Source organism: Pleuronectes platessa, chromosome 4, assembly GCF_947347685.1.
Source record: "Pleuronectes platessa chromosome 4, fPlePla1.1, whole genome shotgun sequence".
In the NCBI taxonomy this organism is placed as follows: domain Eukaryota; kingdom Metazoa; phylum Chordata; class Actinopteri; order Pleuronectiformes; family Pleuronectidae; genus Pleuronectes; species Pleuronectes platessa.
In genome coordinates, this window is record NC_070629.1 from 12,558,572 (window position 1) to 12,584,339 (window position 25,768).

At 42.3% G+C, this 25,768-nt stretch overlaps 3 protein-coding genes across 3 annotated transcripts in view; all 3 read left to right on the forward strand.

The window, feature by feature from the left end:
- Positions 1-969: 969 nt before the first annotated feature.
- LOC128438431 (rabphilin-3A) lies at positions 970-10,987 on the forward strand. The gene is made up of 15 exons (XM_053421009.1): positions 970-1,095; positions 1,242-1,371; positions 1,523-1,606; positions 1,694-1,862; positions 3,136-3,321; positions 3,956-4,138; positions 6,960-7,039; positions 7,186-7,260; positions 7,682-7,791; positions 7,896-8,022; positions 8,110-8,166; positions 8,280-8,434; positions 8,525-8,606; positions 8,738-8,834; positions 8,924-10,987. Exons 1-15 carry the CDS (start codon positions 1,067-1,069, stop codon positions 9,052-9,054), a joined length of 1,695 nt encoding a protein of 564 aa, XP_053276984.1. The 5' UTR covers positions 970-1,066; the 3' UTR covers positions 9,055-10,987.
- A 1,278-nt stretch (positions 10,988-12,265) lies between these two features.
- Positions 12,266-18,795, forward strand: LOC128437979 (group 3 secretory phospholipase A2). Its single transcript, XM_053420299.1, has 7 exons — positions 12,266-12,698; positions 13,609-13,741; positions 14,581-14,715; positions 15,199-15,311; positions 16,833-16,962; positions 18,286-18,405; positions 18,539-18,795. Exons 1-7 carry the CDS (start codon positions 12,266-12,268, stop codon positions 18,714-18,716), a joined length of 1,242 nt encoding a protein of 413 aa, XP_053276274.1. The 3' UTR covers positions 18,717-18,795.
- A 6,531-nt stretch (positions 18,796-25,326) lies between these two features.
- LOC128438168 (probable E3 ubiquitin-protein ligase HECTD4) overlaps positions 25,327-25,768 on the forward strand; it is a 32,686-nt gene continuing 32,244 nt past the window's right edge. The window contains exon 1 of the mRNA XM_053420607.1: positions 25,327-25,748. Within this exon, the coding sequence (XP_053276582.1) occupies positions 25,602-25,748 (147 nt within the window). The 5' untranslated portion in view covers positions 25,327-25,601. The remainder of the gene's footprint in view (positions 25,749-25,768) is intronic.

The window sequence follows — 25,768 nt, forward strand, 5'->3', positions numbered from 1 at the left end:
CCATACCACTCTGGTCCCAAACATACAGGAGGGTTCGTCCTGTCATCTGCTTTTTCCCCCACACATACACTAAGCAACTATTTATATTGGTATTAAAAGTCTAGGCTTGTATTTTACAAATCCTTTGTCTTTAAGTCTAAATGATGTTTTCCTGGTTCTGGTTGAATATGTATGTGGTAAGAATTTGATGGCTTGGCAAAAGGAGATGGCTCTGATTCTGCAACAGGAAATGTGCCGTTTAGTTGCCGCTTCAGTGAATTCATATGGAGAAAGGAGCTGAAGGGAAAATTGGAGTCATAATCACCTTTATGGTAGCTTTAATTGATTTCTGTTTATTCTAGAGGTCGCTTGGCTCAAGATGATTGCGACTGTGGGGTCATTCTACCTTTTATTTAGCATTAAATCAGAGTGGCAATTAAAGACATGGTGTCTGGTGTTTTGCCAATATGAGCTCAGCACTGTCCATGGTTGCAGTTAAATCAGTGCTGCATAAGCATGAAACAAAGAGAGAGGATATCTCTGAGTTCGCTTGACTTTTGCTGAATTATTCGCCGTCTTTCTTTCCTGGCAGAGTGTGACTGTGCAGCATGACGGACACGGCCATGAGGATGTCTAACGACAGGCAGAGGAACATGCATTCCAGGTGAGCATGACGGTCAAAACGGTTTTGTTTGTGTCAATTTCTAACGGCGACTTCAACTCTAAACTGTGTCCTCCTTTGTTTCATTCGATCTCTCTGATGTGTCGTATGTGACACAGTGAAAAAGAGAAGTAAGTAGATCAGCTCCTACTCCACCTCTCTCATCTCCTACACTGTGTCTCTGCTCTATCTCTGTCCAGAGAGCAGTGTCATGTTTTGTTTCTGTATATGCATGTTCTCTCATTCCCTGTGTTTGCTCCATTTAAGTATCTTTTAATACAAACCACAGAGTTAGTGTAATCTCACGTGGACACTTTGTTGACCGACAGGGGCAACTGGACCACGCAGCCAGGCCCTGGTTCCAATCCAGACCTGACAGATGAAGAGAAGGAGATTATAAACAGCGTGATTGCCCGGGCTGAGAAAATGGAGACCATGGAGCAGGAGAGAATCGGGTATGGGGATTGTAAAACATGCAGCAATTTCTCCAAATATATGTCAAAAAGAAAAGCCTGTTGAAACTGATGACGGGAGACACACTTGAACCTGGGATAGTTATCGGTGACATTTTTAAGTAAGAGTTCCCCCTGTGCGGCTGCAGGCGCTTGATCAACCGCCTGGACGACATAAAGAAGACGGTGTGTGGGGACGGACTGTCCCGCTGTTTGCTGTGTGGGGAGCAGCTGGGTTCACCTGGGGTCAGCTCAGTGGTTTGTGAGGACTGCAAAAAGGTGGGCAATGAGTCAGCCAGACATAAACACATGAACTAACACATTGCTGTTAATAACAGAGGGATGCAAAAGGTTGTCCAATGAGCTGTTTATTTAAATAACGTTGTAAATGACAACCAGCTGGAAATCTTTATTTTCTCCTGTCATGTAGAACATGTGTACCAAGTGTGGTACACAGTGTGGCAGTCGGCCACGTGCTGTTTGGCTTTGCAAGATCTGCAGAGAACAGCGAGAGGTGAGCGCTTCACTCCAGTGAACAAATAAAATAATTCAATTCTGTGTTTGACAGCTTACAACCCATATATTTTGTTCTTTTTCTCAGGTGTGGAAGAGGTCTGGGGCCTGGTTCTTCAAAGGTTTTCCGAAACATTTCTTGCCGTCACCGATGCCATTATCCAAACCAAGAGAGGCCGGAGCCCATGAGGCAGCCGAGCCCAAGGGGCCACCAGCCCCTAAGCCCAGAGGGGCAGTAACTCAAGCACAACCTGCAGGTAGACAGAGCTTTTCTTTTTCAGTCTTCTTTTTTAATCTAGATCTTTACATGAGGCGACCAGCAGGTTTCTTGACGGTGAAATTGTTGTCACAAACTGTTGGTTTACATTTCTTCTCTTAGTTCAGAGTCAGGCTCCTGCCTGTGAGCTGCAAGATTTAGGCAATTTGTTAACATCTAGGAATGTGTTATTTTTAAAGTTGAGCTGAAATTTTAATTATCTGTATTATTTTGTAAAAGGAATTATACAAAATACTTAAACTTAAAATACTTAAAACCATATTAGGACATATGATGGAAACATGGCAGACTCTGACCCTGTTCATATTTGGTATTAACATCCGTCCTGAGTGATGCGATCACAAGTTAAGTTCTGAACGCATCTAAATGTGTCCTCAGTGTGTCCTGAGGGCTGATCACTCAGACCACATTCAAAGGTGGTTGGACACATGTGGCCACAATCTATCCACTGTGTGAACGCAAATGCATCCTGCACCACAGATGAAGGACCACCTACTCAGCTGATGTCCTATGACCTGCTTCAGTTTCACAATGAATCAAACTTATTTTCATGCTTCTCTGTGTCTGTGGCCACCACCACAATATCAACACTGACCACCACAAAATAATTGATACTTTCTTCGCAGAAATACTGCACCACACACTGTTGAGCAGGGAAGTGAAATCGGATCCCAAATGATCACAGGAGACACATTCAGGAAGCGTTTAATTGTCAGGTTTGAACATATGTACTTAGCACTGACCACTTTTGATCAGATCCCTCAGGACAGATGTTAATACCAGGTCTGAACAGGGTCTAAGATCAGATGACCTGAGAGCAGAACATTATAATATATAGATTACACTACAACATCAATACAAGGAGGGGTTTTATTTGCTTCCCAGATATGGCAGCACCACCTACTGTTGCAGAGGAGGGTGGATGAAGAGCTCAATTAAACTGTCGGAAGGTGCATGCTGTGTCATGGGATGAGCCTCCAGGTGGTGCTGGCATGATGGGTCCAAGTAGAGGGTGTAGCTTGAGCAGCTTCTATACAGCTGCTGCACATACAGTAGTCAGCTGCCACAGCGTGTTGTAACGTATGTAGGTCAATGCCTTTGCGATTGAAAAAGCCGCAACATCAAAAGTATGCAGAGAGACTATTACAGATTCCACTGCAGTCGGAGCCCGGAGAGGTGTGATTACGTTCGGCTCCCTCATGTATCCTGTGTCTGTGTGTTTACTGTATTACGCTATTCATGCTTGTTTTTAGGCCCAGAGCCACAGGGCCGTGCTGGTTACCCACCAGTGGCCCCGAAACCATCGGCGGTGCCCATGGCCACAGGCGGGGCTGGCCCTCAGGAGGCGGGGCAGGGTGGCCCTGTGGTGATGAAGAAGATGGTTCCCGTGCAGAGCGCCAGGCCGCAGCCGGCGTCCTCGCTCGCCATGGCTCAGCAGGGTGAGTGACAGCCGGGACAGTTCCCCCCTTTCCTATGAAAGTCACAACAATTAATCCAACATTGAATCCCTGATTGTCTCATTTCGTGCCGTCTCACTTGACTGAAGCTGTGTCTCAGTTCAGTGGCTGCATCCTTCAGAGGATGCGGTCTACCCGGCCCACCACAGAGGCAATCTAAGTAGGCTGCGTATACTGCGAAGGCCTAGCCAAAATCGAACGGCCTAGGCCACGGAGGTTTTCCGTGATCAGCGTCACCAGCCTTTAGCGCCCTTGTTGCTGTTGCCAGGCAACAGAGCTGAAGTTGGAAAGGACGAGATCATTTGAACGCCCCTTGGTTCGTACCGTTAGCTGTTCGGTTGAGTTGACGCGTTATATTCAAGCATTGGACATCTTGTCGCTTCCCGTCGACATTACTTGGTTCGTCACCAAAGCGAAATTAATCCTGACATTGGGCCGGGAAGGAGCCACTTGTTGGAGCCTTCAACTCTTGGGGATAGAAGGACCCATTTGTCGGCCGCGTTTGGAGGAGCCTTCAAATGGCATCGTCTAGTCTCTCAGCTGTGATGTAATCGTTCTTCAAATGTAGACTCAGAAGGAAGAAGCCGCTGACTTGATTGCTTTAATGTGGTCGTAGGTCAAGTGGCAGGAGACGGTGGTGGGTTCTCCTCCGCTACAGCTCCTCCAGAGCAGAGAGCGCCCCCTGCAGTCAGAGAGGAGAGGAGGCAGCCGGCCACATACGGTTCGGCTCCTGTCCGACAGCAAGCTCCCCCAGCCGAGGAGGAGGAGGAGGCCAACGACTATGACTCTGATGAAGCCAGTGAGTAAACCAACTGCTCCCTTCAGACAGACGAATGTGGCTGCTTTGATTTCTCCTCATGTTCGGTTTGACATTAATGATTTCTTCTCACCCATTCCAGGTAAATATCCCCTTTCTTTCCTTTTTAATGAAGCGAAACATAATATAATCATGCAGAATACATTGTTGGGCATTGGTGTCATTAATTTGGCAGCATTTACGTTCCCCTCAGAGATTCTGATTCATTCTGCGTTGATTCTTGATCTTCCCTTTTTGTCTGCTGGTAATAATTCATAGCTTTAAATATCCAGATAGTCGAAGCAAACAGCAAGTATTGTTCCAGCAGCATCTATTGACCGGGTAGAAAATAACAAATGATAAGATTCATATGTTGTCGAAGCATGAAAATCAATATCCGAGGATCTAATGCAGAGGAAGTGTGTATCAGAATGAGAATCATTAAATCAATAGGTATACATGAGCTACAGAGCGTCAAGGAGGGACAATTCTATCATTCTTCAATCAATACCCTATAATGGCAAAGCATAAATAGGGATTTAGACATTTTTACTCATTTATTTTTATGGAAAAACTGATATATGATGTTTTCGGACACTTTGCTGTGACGCTCCTAGTTCATGTCATCATCTTTGAGACGTTACAGCACGTTGATAGGACGTCAGTGGACAATTTGCAGGAGGATAGGGGGAGCTGCTATTCCCTTTAAACCGAATCGACCCAAAGACCATGCCCCTTAATAACCTGCCAATGCTGCCACCCCCTTTCAGCCAGCCCCCCACCCGATAAATGCTGCATGTGCACGTAGAGACCCTGTGTGTGTAGGTGAGTGAATATTGACTCTGTACTTTAATATACAGTACTGAACAGGTGGTTGCATTAGTTGGTTGCGTGCAGGGAGTAAAAATTTACAAATCACCTTCTGTTGGACAGCATTAGTAAAACACACACGGGCATATTTAAGGTCTCCCAGCCGACAAAGCAGAGAAAACTAAACCATGAGATCCTTTGTGGAGCTGCAGAAACTTCCAGAAGGACAACCATTTCGAACCGCCCTTGTCATGGCGGTGGGTGTTGTTTGTGCAATTTTTTTACCGTCTCCCCTGTGCCTAGCCAGGTCACGCCCTCCCCCCTCCTCCCATCGGTGAGTGAGCTAGAGCACACCGGGACCCACGAACCAATTTGGCAAACCTACTAAGACCAGGAGAGACAGGGCCAGTGCCCATTTGCCAGCTCAGAGCTGTGAGTGAGTTTTTTTGGTATATTACTCCTTTGAGAAGGAGGGTGAATTTTCCCTTAATTGCAGTGTTGGATTAAGTTGCTCTCTCACGGTGATCATTAGTTGTTAATTGTCCATTTGTGTTTATGTTCTTCTCGAGGTTCATGATTAAGTTTTTGTGTTGTTACAGTTCCTTAATTAATCTAGATTGATTTGGTTGTTTGGTGTAATGGATAAATTGTTTGCGATATTTCTTAAATAAAACTTAAAATTGAATTTGCCCATTTAAATCTGGTAACGTTTTCTCTTTTTCTGCCTTGGTCAAAATGATATGACATTTAGTCGGGGAACACAACAGTTCAGTCTTCCAACAAACCAGAGAGTCGGTTTCTCAAAGTCGGAGTCTCTCATGTGTCTCTCACTGTCGATGAGCTTCCGTCTGGCCAAGCCCAGCTCGGTGGAGCCCGGCGCTGCAGTGATGGTTGTTCTTCCGGAAGCTTCTCCCTTCCCCACACAGCATCACTGGAGCTCAGCCAGGGGGACCATCAGGGTTGCAAAGAGGCGGAACACTATATTTCTGTTTATCTTTTTACTAAACTTTGGAAATTCTCTTATTCAAATTTATTCGAAGTATTGAGTGGAAATTATAATTTTTTTAATAATCATTTCATTGTCTTAAGGCAGTAAAACATGATGTAGTGACAGGTCTCAATACCTTCTGAATGTCGTTTGTGTAATTGTGCAGTTTTATTTATTTTTTAAATATATCCCATATCCCATTTTCATGATGAGAATGGTGCCAAGCCATTTTCATGTTCTGCGCCTGCAGCGTCAAACGGCCTTTATTCCCTCTCGGGGGGACTGGGTGTTAATTTATTTTATTGAGATCTGGGAATAAGGAGCTGTGCAAATAATTTGAGATACAACAGGGCTAGCAGGATTTAGATTCCCCCTGGTGCTGGATCCAGTCCCTTGTGTTGGGAGTGAAAATGGCAGAAATAGCAGTGTTCTTATTTGGCTATTGTAATGATGAGAACTGATTGGTCTCAGTGGCTCAGGCGACTATAACTTCTTCAGTTTTCCGGTGAATCTCAGCCCAGAAAAGTTACAGTTACATAAAAAAAATTAACAATTGACCTTTGATTATTTTGTCCCCTACAGAAATGCGAGGCAATGAAACTCCTCCAAAGAAAATCTGTGTGGGCAGCCCTTCACTAATTATTTTTTCTAACCCAGAACCTTAGTTTTTGAACGTCTTCCTTTGAGACTTGTTATTTGATTTTTTTTTTTACATCATGGTCCTGGGGGAGACTCTCAAGCTCTCATTAGGTTTACTTTAGGTAAATAAAAACCTGTGAATGTGTCATATGGATGCTTTACACGAGTCAAGGTAAATGATTATTTGTTGAATTCATTATCATTCCCTCTGGTCCATTCTGGGGCTGGTGCCTAATTCTTACTGCTATTCACATGTTGAGTGTTTAATTAGAAGAGCTTTTCTCTCTTATATCCCCTTTGTCCCTCTCTTTGTTTTAATTATTCCAGAGCATATTTTTCTGTGTCTCTGCAGCCTAATGTGACGATTGCTCTGGGTGTTTCTTTCAGCTACTCTGGGCTCTCTGGAGTTCAGCCTGCACTACGAACAGGAGAGCAACAGCCTCCACTGCAGCATCCTCAAAGGAAAGGTACCACTCTCCTCCTCGTTCTGTCGCACAAAGGAATCATTACAGCCAAGTGGTTTATGTTAAAAAGCTCCTGAGCGGCTCTTTAGCTTAATTGCTCGCTGCCATTCTCGACGATGTGACTGACACTGTGATCTCTCCCTCCTCAGGGACTGAAGCCCATGGACTCCAACGGGTTGGCAGATCCTTATGTCAAGCTTCATCTGCTGCCGGGGGCTAGTAAGGTAAAAGACTCACCTTTCCTACATTAAGCTTTTACTTCTCTTGAAAGATTTATGACCCTAATAGCCTGCTAAGCAAAACAGGAAGGGTGGTGATTTTAGACCCTGTTGGAGGCTGAGAGGCCTTTCTGCCAGCTCAAGCCTGACACCTTGTGGTTTAAATGAACACGTTGCATAAAATTGACTCACGGATAATGTCTAGAAATACATGGAGACATTGCAGTAAAAGTATATCTGCAGTATATAATTTGTGGAGTGGATAGTGGGGCAGGTCTGAGCTGCATTAGCCACCTTTCGATGGGAAGCAGATCCATGTAGATACTGGCTGTCATAACACACCACAAACCAGATGTGTGGGATCTTGTGCAGCGGCAACGTGCCATGAAATGATTCAGTGTCTCTGTCCTGATCTAACCTGCATCAGTCTAACAAGCTACGCACAAAGACCTTGAGAAACACCCGCAACCCCGCGTGGAATGAGACGCTCACCTACCACGGCCTGACGGATGAGGACATGCAGCGCAAGACCCTCAGGTGGATACTTAAATCTCACTTAGCTGCAACAAACCCACATGCACATATTGAACTCGGCCCGCAGTTGACCCTGCATGATTTAGACTCTGTTTTGATTCCCTCAGGCTCTCCGTCTGTGATGAAGACAAGTTCGGGCACAATGAATTTATTGGGGAAACCCGAGTGGCGCTGAAGAAACTGAAGATGAACCAGAAGAAAAACTTTAACGTGTGTCTGGAAAGAGTCATCCCTGTGAGTGAAGTTCAGTCACATGCAAACCAGGCTCTGTTCTCCTTGTCCCAGTCTCCTATTGAGCGGCTGTGATCTCTTTCTTCGCAGACGAAGAAAACCGCAACAGCCGGGGCGGCCAGAGGCATAGCTCTCTACGAAGATGAGGCAAGTCTTTTTGATTTCCCGAGCATGTCTAAACGTGGCAGATTCCACCAGAAGTGCATATAAATCTTAATAAGAGTGCCATAAAAATCTTTTCTGCCTCTGCTCGGTTTCAGCAAGGGAAGGAGGGCGGAGAGGTAGAAGAGCGCGGCCGGGTCCTGATCTCCCTCATGTACAGCTCCCCGCAGAACCGCCTCATTGTGGGTGTCGTGCGCTGCGTTCACTTGGCTGCCATGGATGCTAATGGATACTCTGACCCTTATGTCAAAATGTAGGTGAAGCAGAATGAGAAGAACATTCCGACTGTACGCGACTCTTGAGACGGCAGTAATCAGATTCTTTGTGTGTGTGTAAATTGCAGATGTCTGAAACCTGACATGGGGAAGAAGGGCAAGAGCAAAACACAAATCAAAAAGAGAACTTTAAACCCAGAGTTTAATGAGGTTTGTAAAGACAATGATCAAATCAGCTTATTCCCAAGATACTATTATAAAATCATATTTTAAAATCGGGTTTGAAAAAAGTTCTGAAGAGGCTTTGGAAGTGATGATTAATTGTCTAAATCCAATTTCAGGAATTCAGCTATGACATCAAACACAGCGACCTGGCTAAAAAGTCTTTAGACATCTCTGTGTGGGATTACGACATCGGGAAGTCCAACGACTACATCGGTAAATGATCACTGCTTGGATGCCGTCAAAAGGAAATTCTCTCTTGTGCACCTACTCACTTTTTCACGCCTCACTTTTCTCTCTGACAGGCGGGTGTCAGCTGGGAATCACCGCCAAAGGAGAGCGGCTGAAGCACTGGTACGAGTGTCTGAAGAACAAGGACAAGAAGATCGAGCGCTGGCACACCCTCTACAACGAGAACCACGTCGCTAGCGATTAACCACTTGCCCCACCCAGGCCACAGCATGAGCTAAAACCTTTCCTCCCTACTTGGCATCTCCTAAAGCACCTTCTCCGCCTCACTTTGTTGTGTTTATCTATTTGTTCTCTACCTGACCGTCACACAGGCACTGCTCGCATCCTTCCTTCTCCCCGATGTAGACAACTCTCTCCCCGTCCTCTTATCAATGAAATTACCCGCCTGTGCTGATACCTAATCTGCCTCTGGGACAAATCATGGCAGAAATGAATTAGAGATTTGATCAACGTAAGCGAGAAATCTATCAACCAACAGCTGCATAAAGAGCATCATGCCTGATGTTTAAATAGTGTGCCGAGCTTAATGAATTCTCCGCTGAAGGTATTAAGAGTTTGAATTGCGCTGGCACAGAAAAAGAAAAGCAATATTTTTTCGGTGTCTTAATTCAAAAACGTATTTGTCGAGCTTGTAAAAAACTTCATTTAAGCTCGTGAGTGAATGTCAGGGTATTATTTTAGATTTTTCATGTGATTTCCTCGCGCTCAGTGAACTGTGTTAAGCATGCCAAGCCACAGACATAAGAAAACACGCAGCTGCACCTTAAGATATTTGAACTGTGCCCACTGTCCTGAACATAGTGTATATTTCCATGAAGAAGAAATGTTTACATACTGATACATTGCTCAGGTTAGGATAGACATCTGATGCACAGATGATGCATACGTCAGTGGACCATGAGCTTGATGAGTCTGTCATCAGTTGCTGTTAATTTGTGATTTAAAAACTATAGCACACCTAGTTAAAGATTAGGAGTTTCAATGTTTGTCTATTGAAGCTGTGAATTTTAAGTTAGTGGGAGGTATTAACTGTGTGATTAGAGGAACTGAAACGTGAACGACGACGTTCTCTTTCCAGATGATTCTCTCAGCTGTGGTTTCGCAGGAGAAAACCGATTCTCCTCCTGCTACCTCTTCTCTCCTGAAGCTGGCGGTTTTCTACTGCAGTGTTTACATGGTCACGGTTCTTACAGGTTTCCCTTAAAAAAAATATATAGAAAACTAAAAACCTGGAAGCTCTGCTAAACATAGAGAGAAGGTGGGACAGGTTATGTCAAAAGAATGTGCAGCTTTACCTGCATGCACTGTGCCTGGTGCGGCCAAGGCCCACTTCTACGTCAATCCTTTGCACAAAGCAGGGCGCTTCTTTCCCTCTGCCACATCCCAACCACTCAAGGCTTTAGTGTATATTTGTTCACTGATCACAGCAAACCAAGGAAAGCACACCTTACAAAGTGGAATGACCTCAATTTATACAGCTGTTTGCAAGTTATTCCAACGTCACAAAGATGAAAAGTAAAAAAACTATGCATGAAATGTCTTGTGGTTCAAGAGATATATAAATTTAATTTCTTACAAAGTATATATATATATATATATACTTTGTAAGAAATTAATGCTATTGTAATTCCATTAATGTTTACACTTCTTCCCTATAACATTCCTGTTAATTCTTTAAATACAAGAGGACATATGCTGCATGACTATGATGACTATTGATGTAATCTGAATAATCCGGTTTGATAGCATTCACTGGATAGAGAAAAATAAACTAAGCACATGGACAAAAAGATCAGACTTGATCCAACTCTATCAGTAGCAGACGCTAAGATTAACTTCATTCTTTGAACGAGACTTTATGTACATACACACTCAAATCTCTCCTGTGTCTTGTTTTCTCTGTGCAGCCACTCTGCCCCCCTGTGGCAGATCTTAAAACAACCACCAGTAGCACCACACATACAATGTTGTACTATCAGTCAGCTAGACATCATCAGATGATGATCGACATAAATTATAATCAATATTTTTGGTTTATTTTTTGAACAGGCTTCTCTTTGAGCTCAACCTATATCTGTCTTCTACTTGATTCTGACAGTTCAGTGGAAATTTCTCGGTTCTATCTCTGTAATTGTAAATAGATAGTGCATGCATGGGAATATGTATGTTTGCAAATAACTTTGCATGTAAAGATTTTGCAGAGAGTTTACACAGATCAATAAAAACTGATGAAAAATGACCTGTGTGTGTGTGTGTGTGTGTGTGTGTGTGTGTGTGTGTGTGTGTGTGTGTGTGTGTGTGTGTGTGTGTGTGTGTGTGTGTGTGTGTGTGTGTGTGTGTGTGTGTGTGTGTGTGTGTGTGTGTGTGTGTGTGTGTGTGTGTGTGTATATAAAGATAATCACAGAAGCTGAAATGACCGGTTAGGGGAAACATACATGCGTCCTCCCCAATGCTTGGAAATGTTATAGCGATGTAAATGTGATTTCATCTGTATTCAAAATCTTTTTTTTGGTGCCACTGTATTTATTATGGTTTTAATTCATAGTATAGGATATATTAGATCAATATATCTATCTTTTATTTTACAGCATTTATCTCATTATAATAACTATCACACTTAATATAATAACTTGGTAATACCTTTGTATCACAAGATAATGACACACTAACCCAAGATAATGACTTACCAAGTCAAGATAATAACTTACTACCCTAATATGATTATTAACTAACTCAAGATTATGACTCAATTAAGATAAAGACTTACTAACTTAAGATAATCGCTTGATCACCCAAGATAATCACTCTTTGACTTAAGCTTTAAATACTTATTAACTCAAGATAATGGCCTACTAACTCAAGTTAATCACTAACCGGACGCTAACTCAATAAAATGACTTTGTTACTCAATACCATGACTAACTAATTCCACGTAATCACTTACTAACTCAAGATGATCACTTACTAACTAACTTTAAACCACCTTCTCTAACCTGTTAGGGCAGCTCTGCACTTTTCTTACTAAAACCTATCCATCTTAAGTTATTTCCCAAGGGAGATACAATTCATCACCTCGGAATTTACAACTAGCGGGTTTCCTCCCTGTCGGAGGATCCCACGCTCATGCACACAAACTAATGTAACAACTCAGGTGGATCATATTTCTGACGAGCCTCGTGTCGACTCACCAATCAGGTGACGCCCTCACCGAAAACATGTCTACCTCGGTCACAAGCCTCGAATAAACAGGCCGGTGCGGAACCATCCCTGCACCATCCCGACACTACAGCTCATCCCAAACTGAACAGAATCTGGACTTTCCCACTGAAATGCATAGCAGACTCCTCCGTCGACTTATTTTCACCTTATCATCACTCATCCTATCCAAGGTTGTGATGGGATCAGGGGACTCAGGGGACTCCTGCCTCAGGTCGAGTCCCACCCGGGACGGACAGACACGCGTCACGTTCCTGCGAGAGGACGCGCGGGGCGCGCGCTCCTTGCACCTCAGCCTGTGGTCCGCGGACAGGAGACTAGTGACCTGCGAGGTGAACAGCAGCCCACTGGCCACGGAGAGTTACCGCACTCTCTGCGGGAGGAGCGAACCCCGGCTGCAGGACGAAGAGTTCACCCGGAGGTTTAACTTCAGCGTGTTGGAAGCTCCGGATTCTCCCTGCGCGCCTTTCTCCTCCTCCAGCGCGCCACAGTTCTCCAGGCGCACCAGAAGAACCGGGACAGGGGGGAAAGTGCGGAGGAAGCGAGGGTGGTTATTTCCGGGGACGCTGTGGTGCGGCAGGGGAAGTGAAGCGGTCAGATACGAACAGTTAGGTGAGGATGCAAAAACTCTGGTTCCATCTTGGTCAGCTGGCCAGACTGTGTTTGGGTCAGGGGTACAGAGATTACAGTGTTACGGTAGATATCAGCCACGAGTCTAGGCCCTCAGATTCCTGCAAGGACTTTCAAACCTCCCCTCTTCAGCTATTTGCCCCTAAAGGTTCAGTGTGTAGAATTAAGTGAATTTTAATTTGACAGCTGAACACCCTTTACCTCACCCTCAACTCCCAGACATGAGAGAGAACCTGTGGAAAACTTCTGTTGTCTTAAAACTGAACAGGTGTTTAGTTTGTCCAGTTTGGACGACTGTACAAATCCTGGTGGCCTACGTAGAGAGGATCCGCTCCTGATGTATATACAAATTATTTAAATATAAAGGGTCTATACTAGAGTTAAGAAAACAACAATTTGTACATTTTATATGAAACATCACAAGGATTAATTCACATTTAATTTCTGCCAATAGATCCCTTTTTCCCAAAGTGAAGGGACAGTATTTTAGGCCCCATAAACTTTTATGTTAGGCCTAGATAAAGCATTATAAACCATAATGATCATTTTGCACAACTTTTTACTATGAAACAAAGAAAAATCACTTTTATTGCTGAGTTTTGATGTATTAAATTACATTTTTGATCCTGAAAGCATTAAGAAAATCAAAGTTAATAGACAAATAAACATTTTGGGTACTTTATCTCGTGGGTGCATAATGTCATTACACAAAATTCCTAACTAGAAAGGCTCCTGGGCTTTTATATGGTTAATGTGTTAGATGATGGTACAGCCAATTCATTTTTAGTTTTCAAATAACTGTCTTTAAAGTTTTTTATTACATAAAAGATCTCTTCGTAAAACTGATGGAAAGAATCCGCTGTGATTGAATTCAGATCTTGCTCTTGCACAGGGATGTTCGAGAACGCAGACAGATGCTGCCGAGAACACGACCACTGCTCCCACATCATCCCTTCTTTCACTGTGAATTATGGAGTCTTCAACTCCTACTTCTACACGCTCTCACACTGTGACTGTGACCAAAGGTGAGACTCAGCCGTGGAATAGTGCACTTGAAATGCTATTGGTATCTAAAAACAATAACTTATTAACTAAAGAAAATGACTTTAACCCAAGACAAAATAGATAATAACTTCCTAAATAAAAAAGAATGACATACTTACTCAAAATGAGGACTAAGTATCTCAACATATGCATAATTTACTCAGAACACACAACATTCTACTGTGGAAAAAAGACTGTCAGCTGCTGTAATTTATTTGGGCCTTGATACATTCGATATACAGTTAAACTGTGATAAATTACAGAAATGTTACTATACAAACTATTGCAATGCGTTTCAGTGTAGGCATCTAAGTCAAGAGTGGTGGTAGTTGGTGCTTTCTGAGACTTACAATTATTACAAATAAAGGCGTCCTCATGTTTGGAAATTGAGTGTAATATTATATTTGTCACAATTCCAATGAATGTAAATCATCTTAAGTAGAAGAACCTGGGGCCAATTTATATTACAATTCATAATAAAAATACATCACTGCATCAGACCTGAAGCTAAACTTTTAATGCAAGACTGAACATGCTGCTCACTATATAAGTAATTGCTGAGCATTCCATTCCCCCTACACAATCTATTATTTAAACCTGAAAAGATGTGTTTGATTCTCACATCCAGTGCACGTGCATTTTGTTTGCAATCCAAATACTTGGGGTTCATCCACAAGTAAATGACGCACAATTTAAGAATTCACCTCCTGGCTGGAATATCTAACATATTGTTACACACTGTTTTATTTATGGATATTTACCCACCATGCTGCCAGACTGCTGCTTGACCATGGCTCGTTCTTCTTCTGCTTTTCACCAGGTTTCGACAGTGTCTTCTTGAGGTCAATGACACCATTTCTAGTATGGTGCACTACAGCTTTTTCAACATCCTGCGGATCCCATGCTTTGAGCTCAAACAGCAGAAGCAATGCACCCTGAAGTACTGGTGGGGAATGTAAGAGAAACACTTTTATATTATGTTGTTAGACAAGCATAGGTGCAAGACATTTGCTCAATGGAAAATGCAGGTATGAACACATGGGAAGCTGGAGCAGCAATTGCAGATCGGCAGCTTGTAGAAAAACAACTGACAATCTGAAAAAACCTGTTAAAATGATGAGAGGCATCATGTCACTCCGACTGTGCTCCTCCTCTGCTCTGCACCTCTTTACCTGTCAGCCTTCTAACAAATAGTCATACAAATATGCAATAATTCATGATTAATCTCTTGTCATGGTATTGACACACCATTCTGTAATGATTATACTTCAAGCTTTCTTCATCTCTATAGAAAAATATAAATTAAAGGTTCTTGACATTATTTAAAATACTACATAATAGTTACCTTTATTATGAAATAAATATGCAAGGGATTTGCTCAATATGCATTCTTAATTTCCCTGTCTTGGTTTTTAACATGAATGTTTATTCTCTATAGGTGCAAAGTAGCCAAAGAGGCTCCATATGCAGTCTTTAAAAGCCCACTCCCATACAACACATCTGATGTTTCAAGCAAATATGGGGACAGTGCCAACAGGAGCAGCTTAACAAGTAGTGAGAGGCAGCATGTAACCAGAAGCCCAGCAACCAGCCCACGCAGAAAGTCACCCAAAAGAAAACATAGATGTGGCCCCAGGGTCCCACCCAGGGGAGACACGTTCTACCTCAGGACAAAAGGGAGAAGATGTAAAACAAGCCGGAAACCATCAACAGTCGCACCCTCTCAAATGGCCCCAATATCAAGGGCACGCACCACTACTCCTTCACTGGAAACCGCTCGTTTAAATGCAACTAAACTTATCACTGTGGTGTCAGATAAAAAAAGAGTTGGAAAAAAGAAGAGCAACGGAAAGGGCCTGTTGGTTTCCACCACACAGAGACACCAAGTTCCAAAGCAGGCGTCTACAAACTCTAATCCACAGACATTGTCTATAACACAAAGCTCCTTGTCTGTAACACGGAGGCAACAAGTGTATCCAACAGCAGCCGCCACAGCAGAGACCAAAACCAAGAGGAATCACAAAAAAGGTAGAAAGCCAAGTCGCTGCTGTGGATTCAGGAGGGCCGACACTTTAAGGCCGCTTTGTAAAGATTGTCTGGAGCAAGAAACAACTACAGATGGCTCGCCAATCAATGTCACCATAACCCAACAGCACAGAGGGACAACAGACACACCAGAACCGCAGAATTTCAAAATAAAGTTGAACACAACCTCATTTGCAACACCCACCAGAACGAAACTAAAGACCACAGCCTCGCTTCGTGAGGACGGAGAGTCACTAAGGCCGATGGACTCTCACCTTCTGGGGAATAACACAAGCCAGAAGCACATGGGTAGTAACACAACACAAAGTACCCTTGTGGGAATAAGCTTTAAAGAAAATAAAGCAGTCACAGGTGAGTGCATGCAGCTCCCATCACTTTTACTTGGGCCTTATGCTGCATAAGAGGCCCCTGCACAAAAGTAATTATCATCATGCATCATGAGACGTACAAATTGTAAAATGTTTAGATTATAACTTATCTATATTGATTATTGACCATATATAATTATTAAGGGCCAACACTAAGTGTCAATGAGTCAGGTAGAACCAATTGTTATTCGGGCTGGTAACATTTTAATATAATTGTTTTAGAATTTTACATATTTACATATTTTGACAACTTATAACAACAATGACTTAAATGACCTCGATAACAGTTTATGTTTCAAATTTGACAAAAAGAGCAAAACACCACTCTTAACATTAATTATTTAGATAAGCATTAGGACATGAGTCATGCTGCTGTGCTGGAAAAGTGTTGATTAAGGGCTTTGAAAGAGCACACAAACCTTTTGGTGACATAACTGTAGTGAACATGTGGCATAGGTTATTCTTTGGAGCTACTACGCCCCCTACAGGTGGAAATGATGCTAACTTACCCCAGTAATGATAACTCACAAAAAAATGTGAAAATAAGCTTTTGAAGGGCATAACAACATCAATGGGCCACTGTTGCTTGGTAATTAAAGAAATGTGGGTGCAGTTATATAACCTGTGTCATGATACAAGCTTATTTTTTTTCCTGCAGATAGCCAGCTCCTGTGTGGAAGCCTCAGATATCTGGATGACTGCAAATACCAAATCCCTCCTCTGGAGAAGAAGTATGATCTGCAGAACATGGAGTCAAAGACGGCCTACCACTGTGACTGCACCACCCGGTAACACAACACAACATTTTTGTGTTCTAGTCACTTCTTGATTCTCCGTATTTTTTGTATTCACATATGCAAACATGTAGTTTTCGTCCTGTATTTGTGATTTCTGACATTCATGCCAGAGGTTGTCTCACTAAGGAACGAGTAGCTATCTCTAAGGAACCTCAGCCAAACGGTTGTTACAACGTTCTTATCCCACTTCTTTGAATAGGTCCCTGTTTTACAGTGCAGAGCTTCAGATATAAAACACATTGAATATAAAATTTTCTGGTTATCTGGTGCGATCACAATATCAAATGTTCAGCAAGACTTTAGCCCCCCCCCCCCCCCCCCCCCCCCCCCCCCCGAAGCAGCTTTACAACTTAGGAAACATGAGACTAATACAGCTTTTTACCCAGTCAAAACTAAAAGCTACTCCACTAGTAATCCATTGTGACCGTATTTTGCATTCCTGAGCTACCTCCATGCCCCCCCACCCCTTGCAGTGGGATGAAATAAAACAATGTTGACATTTTGATTGAAGTACAGGAGTTTTGTTTTATTGAAAGAACAGTTGCACCTTTGGAAATAATTGCCAATTATTGCATTGTTTCAAGCTCACGTTCTCAATGTTTGGGGGAATGCAATGTGCACATTTGTCAAAACTTCCTGTCACGAATTTGTCCGAATTTTACTTCAATAAATTGGTTTTAGTGTTTGTCTAGCCATCACAGTTTTGGCAGGACTGAGCAGGAAAACTAGATGTGATCTTTTTACAGCAGTCATTTTAACATAGGTATAACTACGAATATGATTTGATATCTATTTCCATCTATTTCTATGTGTAATATGACCATTCCCTTTAAGCTAAAACCATAGTGACACAGCTTTATATTTACATTCTTGCTTTTCCTGCTGTAACGTGTCAAAAGGTCTTGACAACAACCGATAGATTAACTGCCTCACCATTATTGTTATTGCCTGACTTAGCTGTTGTGGAAACACGATCTTGTAGTGATGGCAGGTTTACGATCCTGTAGAATTTTTGGAGTACTTACATTTAGCAGATTTCATTTGATTTAGTTGACTATACCGCCTACTGCTGTGTAAAACATTTCTTGCTCAGGCTACCGTCATGCATGTATGGTAACACCATTATTCTTCAATCCTGTCTCCTGTATGTTATAAACAATGAGGAAGGCCTGTCCCCACAGGCAGCTTGTCTCTTTCTTTGTCTGTGCATCTCTCTCTGAGTAACACAAATGCATACCCTGCTGCATTGTCTCACCCCTGCCTTGTATTCAAGGTTGTAAACAAACTCTGTTTTTGTTTTTGTCAATTTTATAGCTTGGCTCTTCAGATCAAAAGCTTCAAGCAGCCGAGGGTTCTCCCCACGCTGCTGATGGATTTCATCTCCCAATACTGCTTCAAACTGCTGAAAGAGAACAAATGCCGGCAAAGAAAAAGGTTTGAAACGCAGATACGAATATTTTTGGTTAGAGATTTACCTGATGTCTGATGTGGTAGCTCAGTTGGTCTTTATGCAAAAGACGAATAGGCTGCGTTCTGTTTCTTATATTGTTATGTGTTTGTTTTCTAGCTGTTCTGGAGGCTTCATTAAAGCCTCTGACCTACTTCGAACACTGAAGATGGAGGGAAAAGACAGTGGCGAGGTGCAAAATTCAGGCAATGAGAGGAAAAGAGGGATTCCTGTTCGCCTTTATAAGCGATGCCTAAGGCTGCAGAGAGAAGCTGATATTATGGCACAGCTCACATGATTACAGACTAAGCTGCTATGTGCAGCACCGGCAGTGACTTTTATAAGCTTTAAATTCATGCAGCAGATTCAGTTTCTCTGATGGTGTAAAAGAAAAGTCTTATGAAAATATTAAAGGACTCAAACCCTTGAGTAAGGTAATGTTATTGTAAGTATTCCATGGATGTCAATTTAATATATTTATGAAGAACTGTTAGACAAAAATTATATGAAAAAGTAATTCACTCATTTATTGTGTTATTTTATTTGAAAATCTTGTGGCTTTTTTTTATGTTAACTGCATATTGATTTAATAGAGAAATAACAAAAGACAAAATTCCCATACACAAACGAAATCTTTGTACCTTTGTACTAGGAGTGATGATTATTTGCTTGCTACATGTATTCAGTGTGATCTATTGTGTCCCTGTGTCTCAAAATATATGATGCAAGATGTGAACCTCATCTGCCCTTTCATTTCAGAGTCTTACAATGTGTTGCATCAGTGTTTTTTCGACATGTTGTTTGCTAGATAAGTGAGTCTGGAAAGGGCTACTTTACTTATGTGAATCAAAATCAATGATCGATTCCTGTTAAACTGAACAACCATCAGGTTTCTACTTTCTCAAAAACACTACCAGGGTAAATTTACGATCTAGGGGGCACCTTTGTGTAGAGCACCTTAAGGGTTCAATACACACGTGATAATGTGAAGTACATGAATAAAAAGAGAAAAAAGGCTTTTCACACATTACCTCACTCTGGTTTTCATTGCTGTTTGTCCAAAAGCAGGATGACACTAAAACTGCAAGAGCGATTCTGGGGTATAGGTCAAGGAAGAACCCATTGACCTTTGACCAGGATTTTGTAAGGAAAATTTTACTGATTTCAACGGGAATAATTCATGGCTCTTAAAATATCTGCATTGGTTGTTAGTTAGCAGAATTGACCATTTACACACATTGTATTTTGACAGAGCTTTCATCAGATCAGCTTTAAATTGAGTGAGTGTTATCTCAACTCTATGGAGATTAAAAGTTTCAGTGAATGTCACACGGTCTGACTGTGGTGTGGCTTACATTTTTGCAGATTGCCAAAAAATAGGCTTTTTACTATAACCCCTCTGGGCATTGTCCAATCAGCACCCCCCAACATTCTGTCACATGATCAGCGTCCCTGCCTGAACAGCTCAGATTATGACTCAACACTGGGCTTTAACTTCATTGTTGCAGAAGAAGCGACGCCCCATTTATCAAGGAACATAAAAATGAATTCAGCAATTTTTCATAAAGTGAGTGATTAGAACACATCAGAGGAGCAGAGTCACTTGTTAACTTATGGAGTAATGTGCCTCAGGGCAGTGGAGCTGCTAAGGGGGGCCATGTGGGGCCACCTTGATACAGTAAAGGCTATAATCCGAGTTTGTCCTTCTAAGCAGCACATAAGCCTAAACTGAATGAATATCAGTGTGGAGAGCACTGCCCACTGTCATAGACATACTGTTGTAGTCTTCTTTTTTAATCGAAAAAAAACGTATTTAGTAAATTACGGCACAATTGTAATAACAATAACTGTAGATCATAATTTTAAAGCACTTTCTTAATAAAAAAGAGTTCATGTTTGTCTGAATGATTTTATTAATTGAGGAAAAAGCAGCCATTAATCGTAATCGAATCGAATCCAGTCTGTAAACCAGCAGAGTCTTCTATGTAGAGCTTGATATTAAGGTCAGCAATGAAACTCTTCTCCTTTGCCAGTAATTCAAAGAGCTCCAGGTTTTGATTTAGCAGATTCTCTTTCTCCTGTCTGAGTTCTGATTCCCGCCCACTTCCTCACTGGGCTCCTGATAGTCATCGTGCATCATGAACATTTCTTTCATCTTGTGCAGCTCTAGTCTGCTCTTCATGCACCTTAGCCCTCAATTCTGCAAGGTACAGCGAAAAATGTGTCAGCTGTTGGTCATTCATCTCAGGTGCCATTATGGTCTTTTCCTCGATTTACTGCAATGTTGAGATTAGTTGTTCAGGTCATTACTCTGAAAGAATAACACTTGACTCCAACAAGGTTTTATATTAAAGAACACTGCAAAGGATTGATTTAGCAAAGAATTCCTTGTAGTCAGTTTGATTTTATGTCACAGTGTCAGTGGTCACAGATTCCTTCGATGTCTTAGACTGTTGCAAAGGTGAAAGATTTATACAATGGGTTGATAAACAAGAATGTTTTTGACCTGAACAGATCTATTAATCTATAGATTATAATGATAGCACCACCTACTGCCAAAAGGAGGAGAGACTCGTTTTACAACTTTAACTTGATTTACATAAAATGAACGGTCGTTCACCTGATGGTCCACGCCATTAGTGTAGAGTCTACAGTAGATCATGGTCTGCACTCAGGGCCGGCCCCGGCAATGTTGGCGCTCTAGGTGAGATTTCAAATTGGCGCCCCCCAACATACACACGCAAACTGTCAAGCATCCCCAAGAACTTTTGGACTGTATACAGATGCACACACAGGCAGACAAAATTGTAAGCTATATAAAACAATAAAAATATATAATACAAAATATAAAAAGAGTCTGAAATCAGCTGTACTGATAGCATATTATGTCATGTCGACAAAAATGCCCATAAATGATGTCCACAATCGGGGTGATTCTTACCTCTATATTGTTCTGTCTTCTCCTCCTCTACTTTGCTGTGCTTTCTGAATTGTGCACCTGATAATTTAATCTTTTTTTTAAATCATCTTTGACTCTAACCGAAGTCTATCACCACAGCGTGTAGTTCAGGGACACACCTGAGGCGGAAGCGCAAATTCTGTGCGAGCCGCCATCTGACAGTTCACACAGGGAGCCATCCAGGAGGATGTTTTAGATGCTGGCTTGCCTACAGTTGGTACATGTGCACAAGTGATCGGAATCCAAAGCTGTTTTTCAAGACATAGCACACCTACACTTTGACAAGTGCATGTTTTATTAAAACTATTTCAGATAATTGAATGTCTACTGATGCATGTTGAAATGATTTAATTCTTTGCTTTGGGTTTTTAAGCTATATTAGGATTAAGGTGTAAACAGAGACAGTTTCTCTGTTTGAGAAGGAAATTCTCTTCTAGTATTAATGGTTTATCTAAATTCTTCTAATAGACCTGTAGTTTATCTACTTGACGGTTAGTTATGTACGAGGTAGGTCTTTTAACAGCTCATGTGTTTTGAATACACAAGTATCCACCATCATTACAACTGTGTACCCATCATCCATATTGTGTTGTGTACGACTTTGATGGAAGTTTTCTCCTGTCAGTACAAAACTTTTGTGTCGCTTGTACTGTATGCAGTGGAATTAATTTAAATTTTCACCCTGACACAGTATGCTTGTTGCACACAGAGTACAAAGGAGATGTGTTGATAGTAACATTTAAACCAGGATGCTGTGCTCTCAACGCATACTGCACGTGACTATGCAGTATTCTTTCATTAGCAAAGCTCATTCAGGACAACAGCTGGAGTGCAGCAGAAAGATGGCAATATAGTATGTTGGGCATGGACTGCCTGATAAACCCCAGTAGTGTCCATGTTTAATTCATTTTCATGCCAGTGTTTTGTGTCAAAATGCTAAAAGTGTTTTTGGAAATACAAAAGGGAAACATACTTGAATTTCAGGGACGCAGGTTGAGTAAAACTTAAGGATGACTAATTTGTGTTGGTTTTGAATTCTCTTGCATTTTCATTAACTCCAGTTCTTATATCCCTTTGTGTGTCTAACTGAACAGAGCTTTATTAGTGACTGAAGAGATAGAGTAACTTTCATCGTATGAGAGGGAAAATCCAGAAGGTTGTCCTGCTGCTAACAGTGAAATGAAACTCTCTTCTTTTTTTTCTGTTCATGCTGAAATAAAGGGGATTCACTTGGTCTGACGTTTTCCTTCACATCTTTATAAAACACTTCATTAGCTTCACACTACAAATCCTGTGGGGGGGGGGGGGGGGGGGGGGGAATGTTTTTTGAGGAAAGATTCCAGATTCATTCACTAGACTGGCACTCAGTAGAGCTCAACAGAGCCGTATAGGTTCATCTCTGATCCATGCAGCTTCCTTCTACCAAGTTGTGTGGTTATTAGTCCAGTAGTTTATTACATAAACCTGTTGACTGACAAATCAGAGATGAAAACATAAACTCCTTAGCAGAGGTAATAAAACCTCCACACATTTATCAAGGAAATGTCACCAACATTAATAATAATTAGAAACACAACAGGATATTAAAAGTAGAATGAAATGTTTCTAGAATATCTAAATAGTTGACGGATAATTTTCTGTTGGTCGACTTATCAATTAATTTATTAAAAGCTAATTTCCCCCTGCTACTTAGTCTATAGGGTTTTTATATTGTGTTTTATTTACATTGTACATATTGGTTTATTTTTGTCGTGCACTGGTTGCTGGTTGTACATCAAATTGCATTTGAAGGATATTAAAGATTTTCTTTTATGGACAACTTTAGTTAATCACAAGCTTCACAAACCAAGCAGGAGCAGCAGAGGAACCCAGCAGCGGGCAGCATCAGGACATCACATGGAAACAAGCTGAGCAGACTGTGATTCTTGTAAGGCGTCAAAGGACTGGGTTATTCTCTAACAAAAGATTTTTAAAGCATTTTAAATCATCCAGTATCTAAAATCCAAAAATATAAAAGTAACTTTTAAGTAAGGCTGTCAAATATATGTAGAAAAGTAGAAAATATTTTCTCTGAAGTGTGTATAAAAGCATCATAGAATGACACGGACACACACACACACACACACACACACACACACACACACATGATAACCTGTCCATCTTCTTAACGTATTTAGTTTCTCATGGGAGACAGCAAGCGGTGTGGCCTAGACGATAGTGTGCCCGTTCTCCAACAAGAAGGTTGCGGGTACAAACCCCACTCAGTCCCCTCTTTGTGAACACTTATAATAGGCAGATATTCATTCAATTATTGTAAATTTAACTTAATTAAAAAAATTTTAAAAAAAAGAGAAAAAAACTTAATTTAATTTAAATTAAAAACTGCACGCACAATGACCTTCTGCGCAGAACGTGCGCAGTAGGCTTCTGCGCAGGAAGTGCGCAATGGGCTTCTGCGCAGGATGTGCACACGCAGTTTTTTTTTTTATTTAATTTATTTTAATTTAAATTAGTTTAATTAAAAAATGTTTATATTTATATATATTATATTTAATTTATATTTAAATTTAACTTAAAAAATATATATATATATATATTTTAAGTATATATTTTTTTAATTGACATAATATTAGATATTGTGCACAAAATAGTTTATCATTTAAAGTAACATTAGGATTGGATTACCTGCTCATTCCCATGAGAAACTAAGCACAGGAAGAAGACACAAATTGCACGTGTAGGCTTTTGTTTGTCTGGTCATGATACACCTGTGTTTCAATTTTTGTGAAGATCGGTCAATGTGAAAGTGTTCAAGGGGTCTCGGGGGCACCGTTGAGCCATTTTACCGCGCCCATTGAAAATTCCTCCAGAATAAAAAAATGTCACCACTTTGTATATATTCTTGTATATATTATATATACAGTCTATGGCTCATCCCTGTGGCCCAGGGAGCCCATTTTCTCCGCGCTGGTGACTGACCTACGCAAGCCTGTAGCCGCCACCCCCCCCCCACAGGAGATGATGTGCTTGAGTGTGTTTCCGCGGCGCTTCCCGGTTCTTCCCGGCACTACGCTGCTGGTGCGAACAGCCCATTATTTAACATGGGCGAGGAAAGGAGGCGGACCGCTTCTACCTCCGGTGCGTCCCGGGGTTAGAGGATGATGGTGTGACGTTACTGTATTGTTTTACATTGCATGTGTCACATCATGATAAATCAGTCTCTTGTGCCGCTCTCTCGGCATTTTGCGCCCTAAGCAACCGCCTATGTCCCCTGTACCAGGAGCCGCCCCTGTCTGCACTTGATGGCGATTACAGGGCACAGCGAGACGCACGCAGGAAGTGACGATTGTATCCTTCCCGCGATGCACGAAACGCACGCAACACGAAGCCGCTTCGCCCGGTCCCTGTTCGCCCTCCCCCCCACGGCCGCCTCAGGTTCCCAGATAGCAACGTGCTGGGGCCCGCACAGTGCTGCTCGGTGCCCTAGTTATAAATAATATTATATAAGTTAAATATAGTTAGAATAAAGTAATTATATACAGTAAAATAAACAACTAAAGAAATCCTCTGAGCTCAGCACATTTTTCTGTGAATGATTGTTGCAGTTATCACTTCTGTGAGACACCACAATGAACTCATGCATTTTTGACAGCTTTCATCCTGGCCCCGCGGTGCATGCTGGGAGCGGCTCGTTGGCCTTGGAAACATGGCGTCGCGCTGACAGCTGGGAGACTTTCATTATCTACTCCGGCCACTGACACAGCGGCGGGACCGTGAGCCGAGCCGTCTGCCCGCAGCCCCTCACCGCGACACGGGCTCGCTCCGGGAGCCCTCCTCCTCCCGAGCAATCCGACGGAGCGGCGCGATAACGGATTCAGCGCGGGTGTCACGCCCACTCTGCTCGGTAACGTTATAACCGTACGGTGATTTAGCTCCAAGCTAACCCGGCCAGACAGCTAGCAGCCGCTGTTAGCACGACACGAGCAGCGATATTATGTGAAGCGGAGACGCCGCCGCTGCCTGCCCACTGCACGGCCGCCCTGTGATAGCTCCCCCGCCCCGTTAGCACACAACCGTCCAACACAACTGACAGGTAGCACGGAGACGGTATATGCGGTTATGTTATTGTAGCTCGCTAGCAGGCTAGCTAGGGCGTTTCTGTCACTCCTGTCACTGAATTTTTAATGTTCGACCCCTTTGGCATCACTGTCGGAGGAGAGAGCGATGGGCTCCGGGGCCGTGGACTCGTCCCAGTGGCTTTCGGTGAAGGAGGAGACGATTTTCCTCCACGACGGACTCATTCGGGTCACGGACTTGGCCGAACTGCCCAGTGAAATCGGAGTGTCGGAGCAGGGGGACACCGAGCAGGAGGTGGGTGAAATCCATCTCTC

Bases quoted from the DNA above. Each gene is read 5' to 3' on its own strand.
- LOC128437979 (XM_053420299.1), top strand. From the start codon at position 12,266: ATGGGATCAGGGGACTCAGGGGACTCCTGCCTCAGGTCGAGTCCCACC. The intron at 14,716-15,198 runs GTAAGAGAAACA...TATTCTCTATAG, and splicing joins CTGAAGTACTGGTGGGGAAT to GTGCAAAGTAGCCAAAGAGG. The intron at 18,406-18,538 runs GTTTGAAACGCA...TTTGTTTTCTAG, and splicing joins AAATGCCGGCAAAGAAAAAG to CTGTTCTGGAGGCTTCATTA.
- LOC128438431 (XM_053421009.1), top strand. From the start codon at position 1,067: ATGGAGACCATGGAGCAGGAGAGAATCGG. The intron at 1,607-1,693 runs GTGAGCGCTTCA...TCTTTTTCTCAG, and splicing joins TCTGCAGAGAACAGCGAGAG to GTGTGGAAGAGGTCTGGGGC. The intron at 7,792-7,895 runs GTGGATACTTAA...TGATTCCCTCAG, and splicing joins ATGCAGCGCAAGACCCTCAG to GCTCTCCGTCTGTGATGAAG.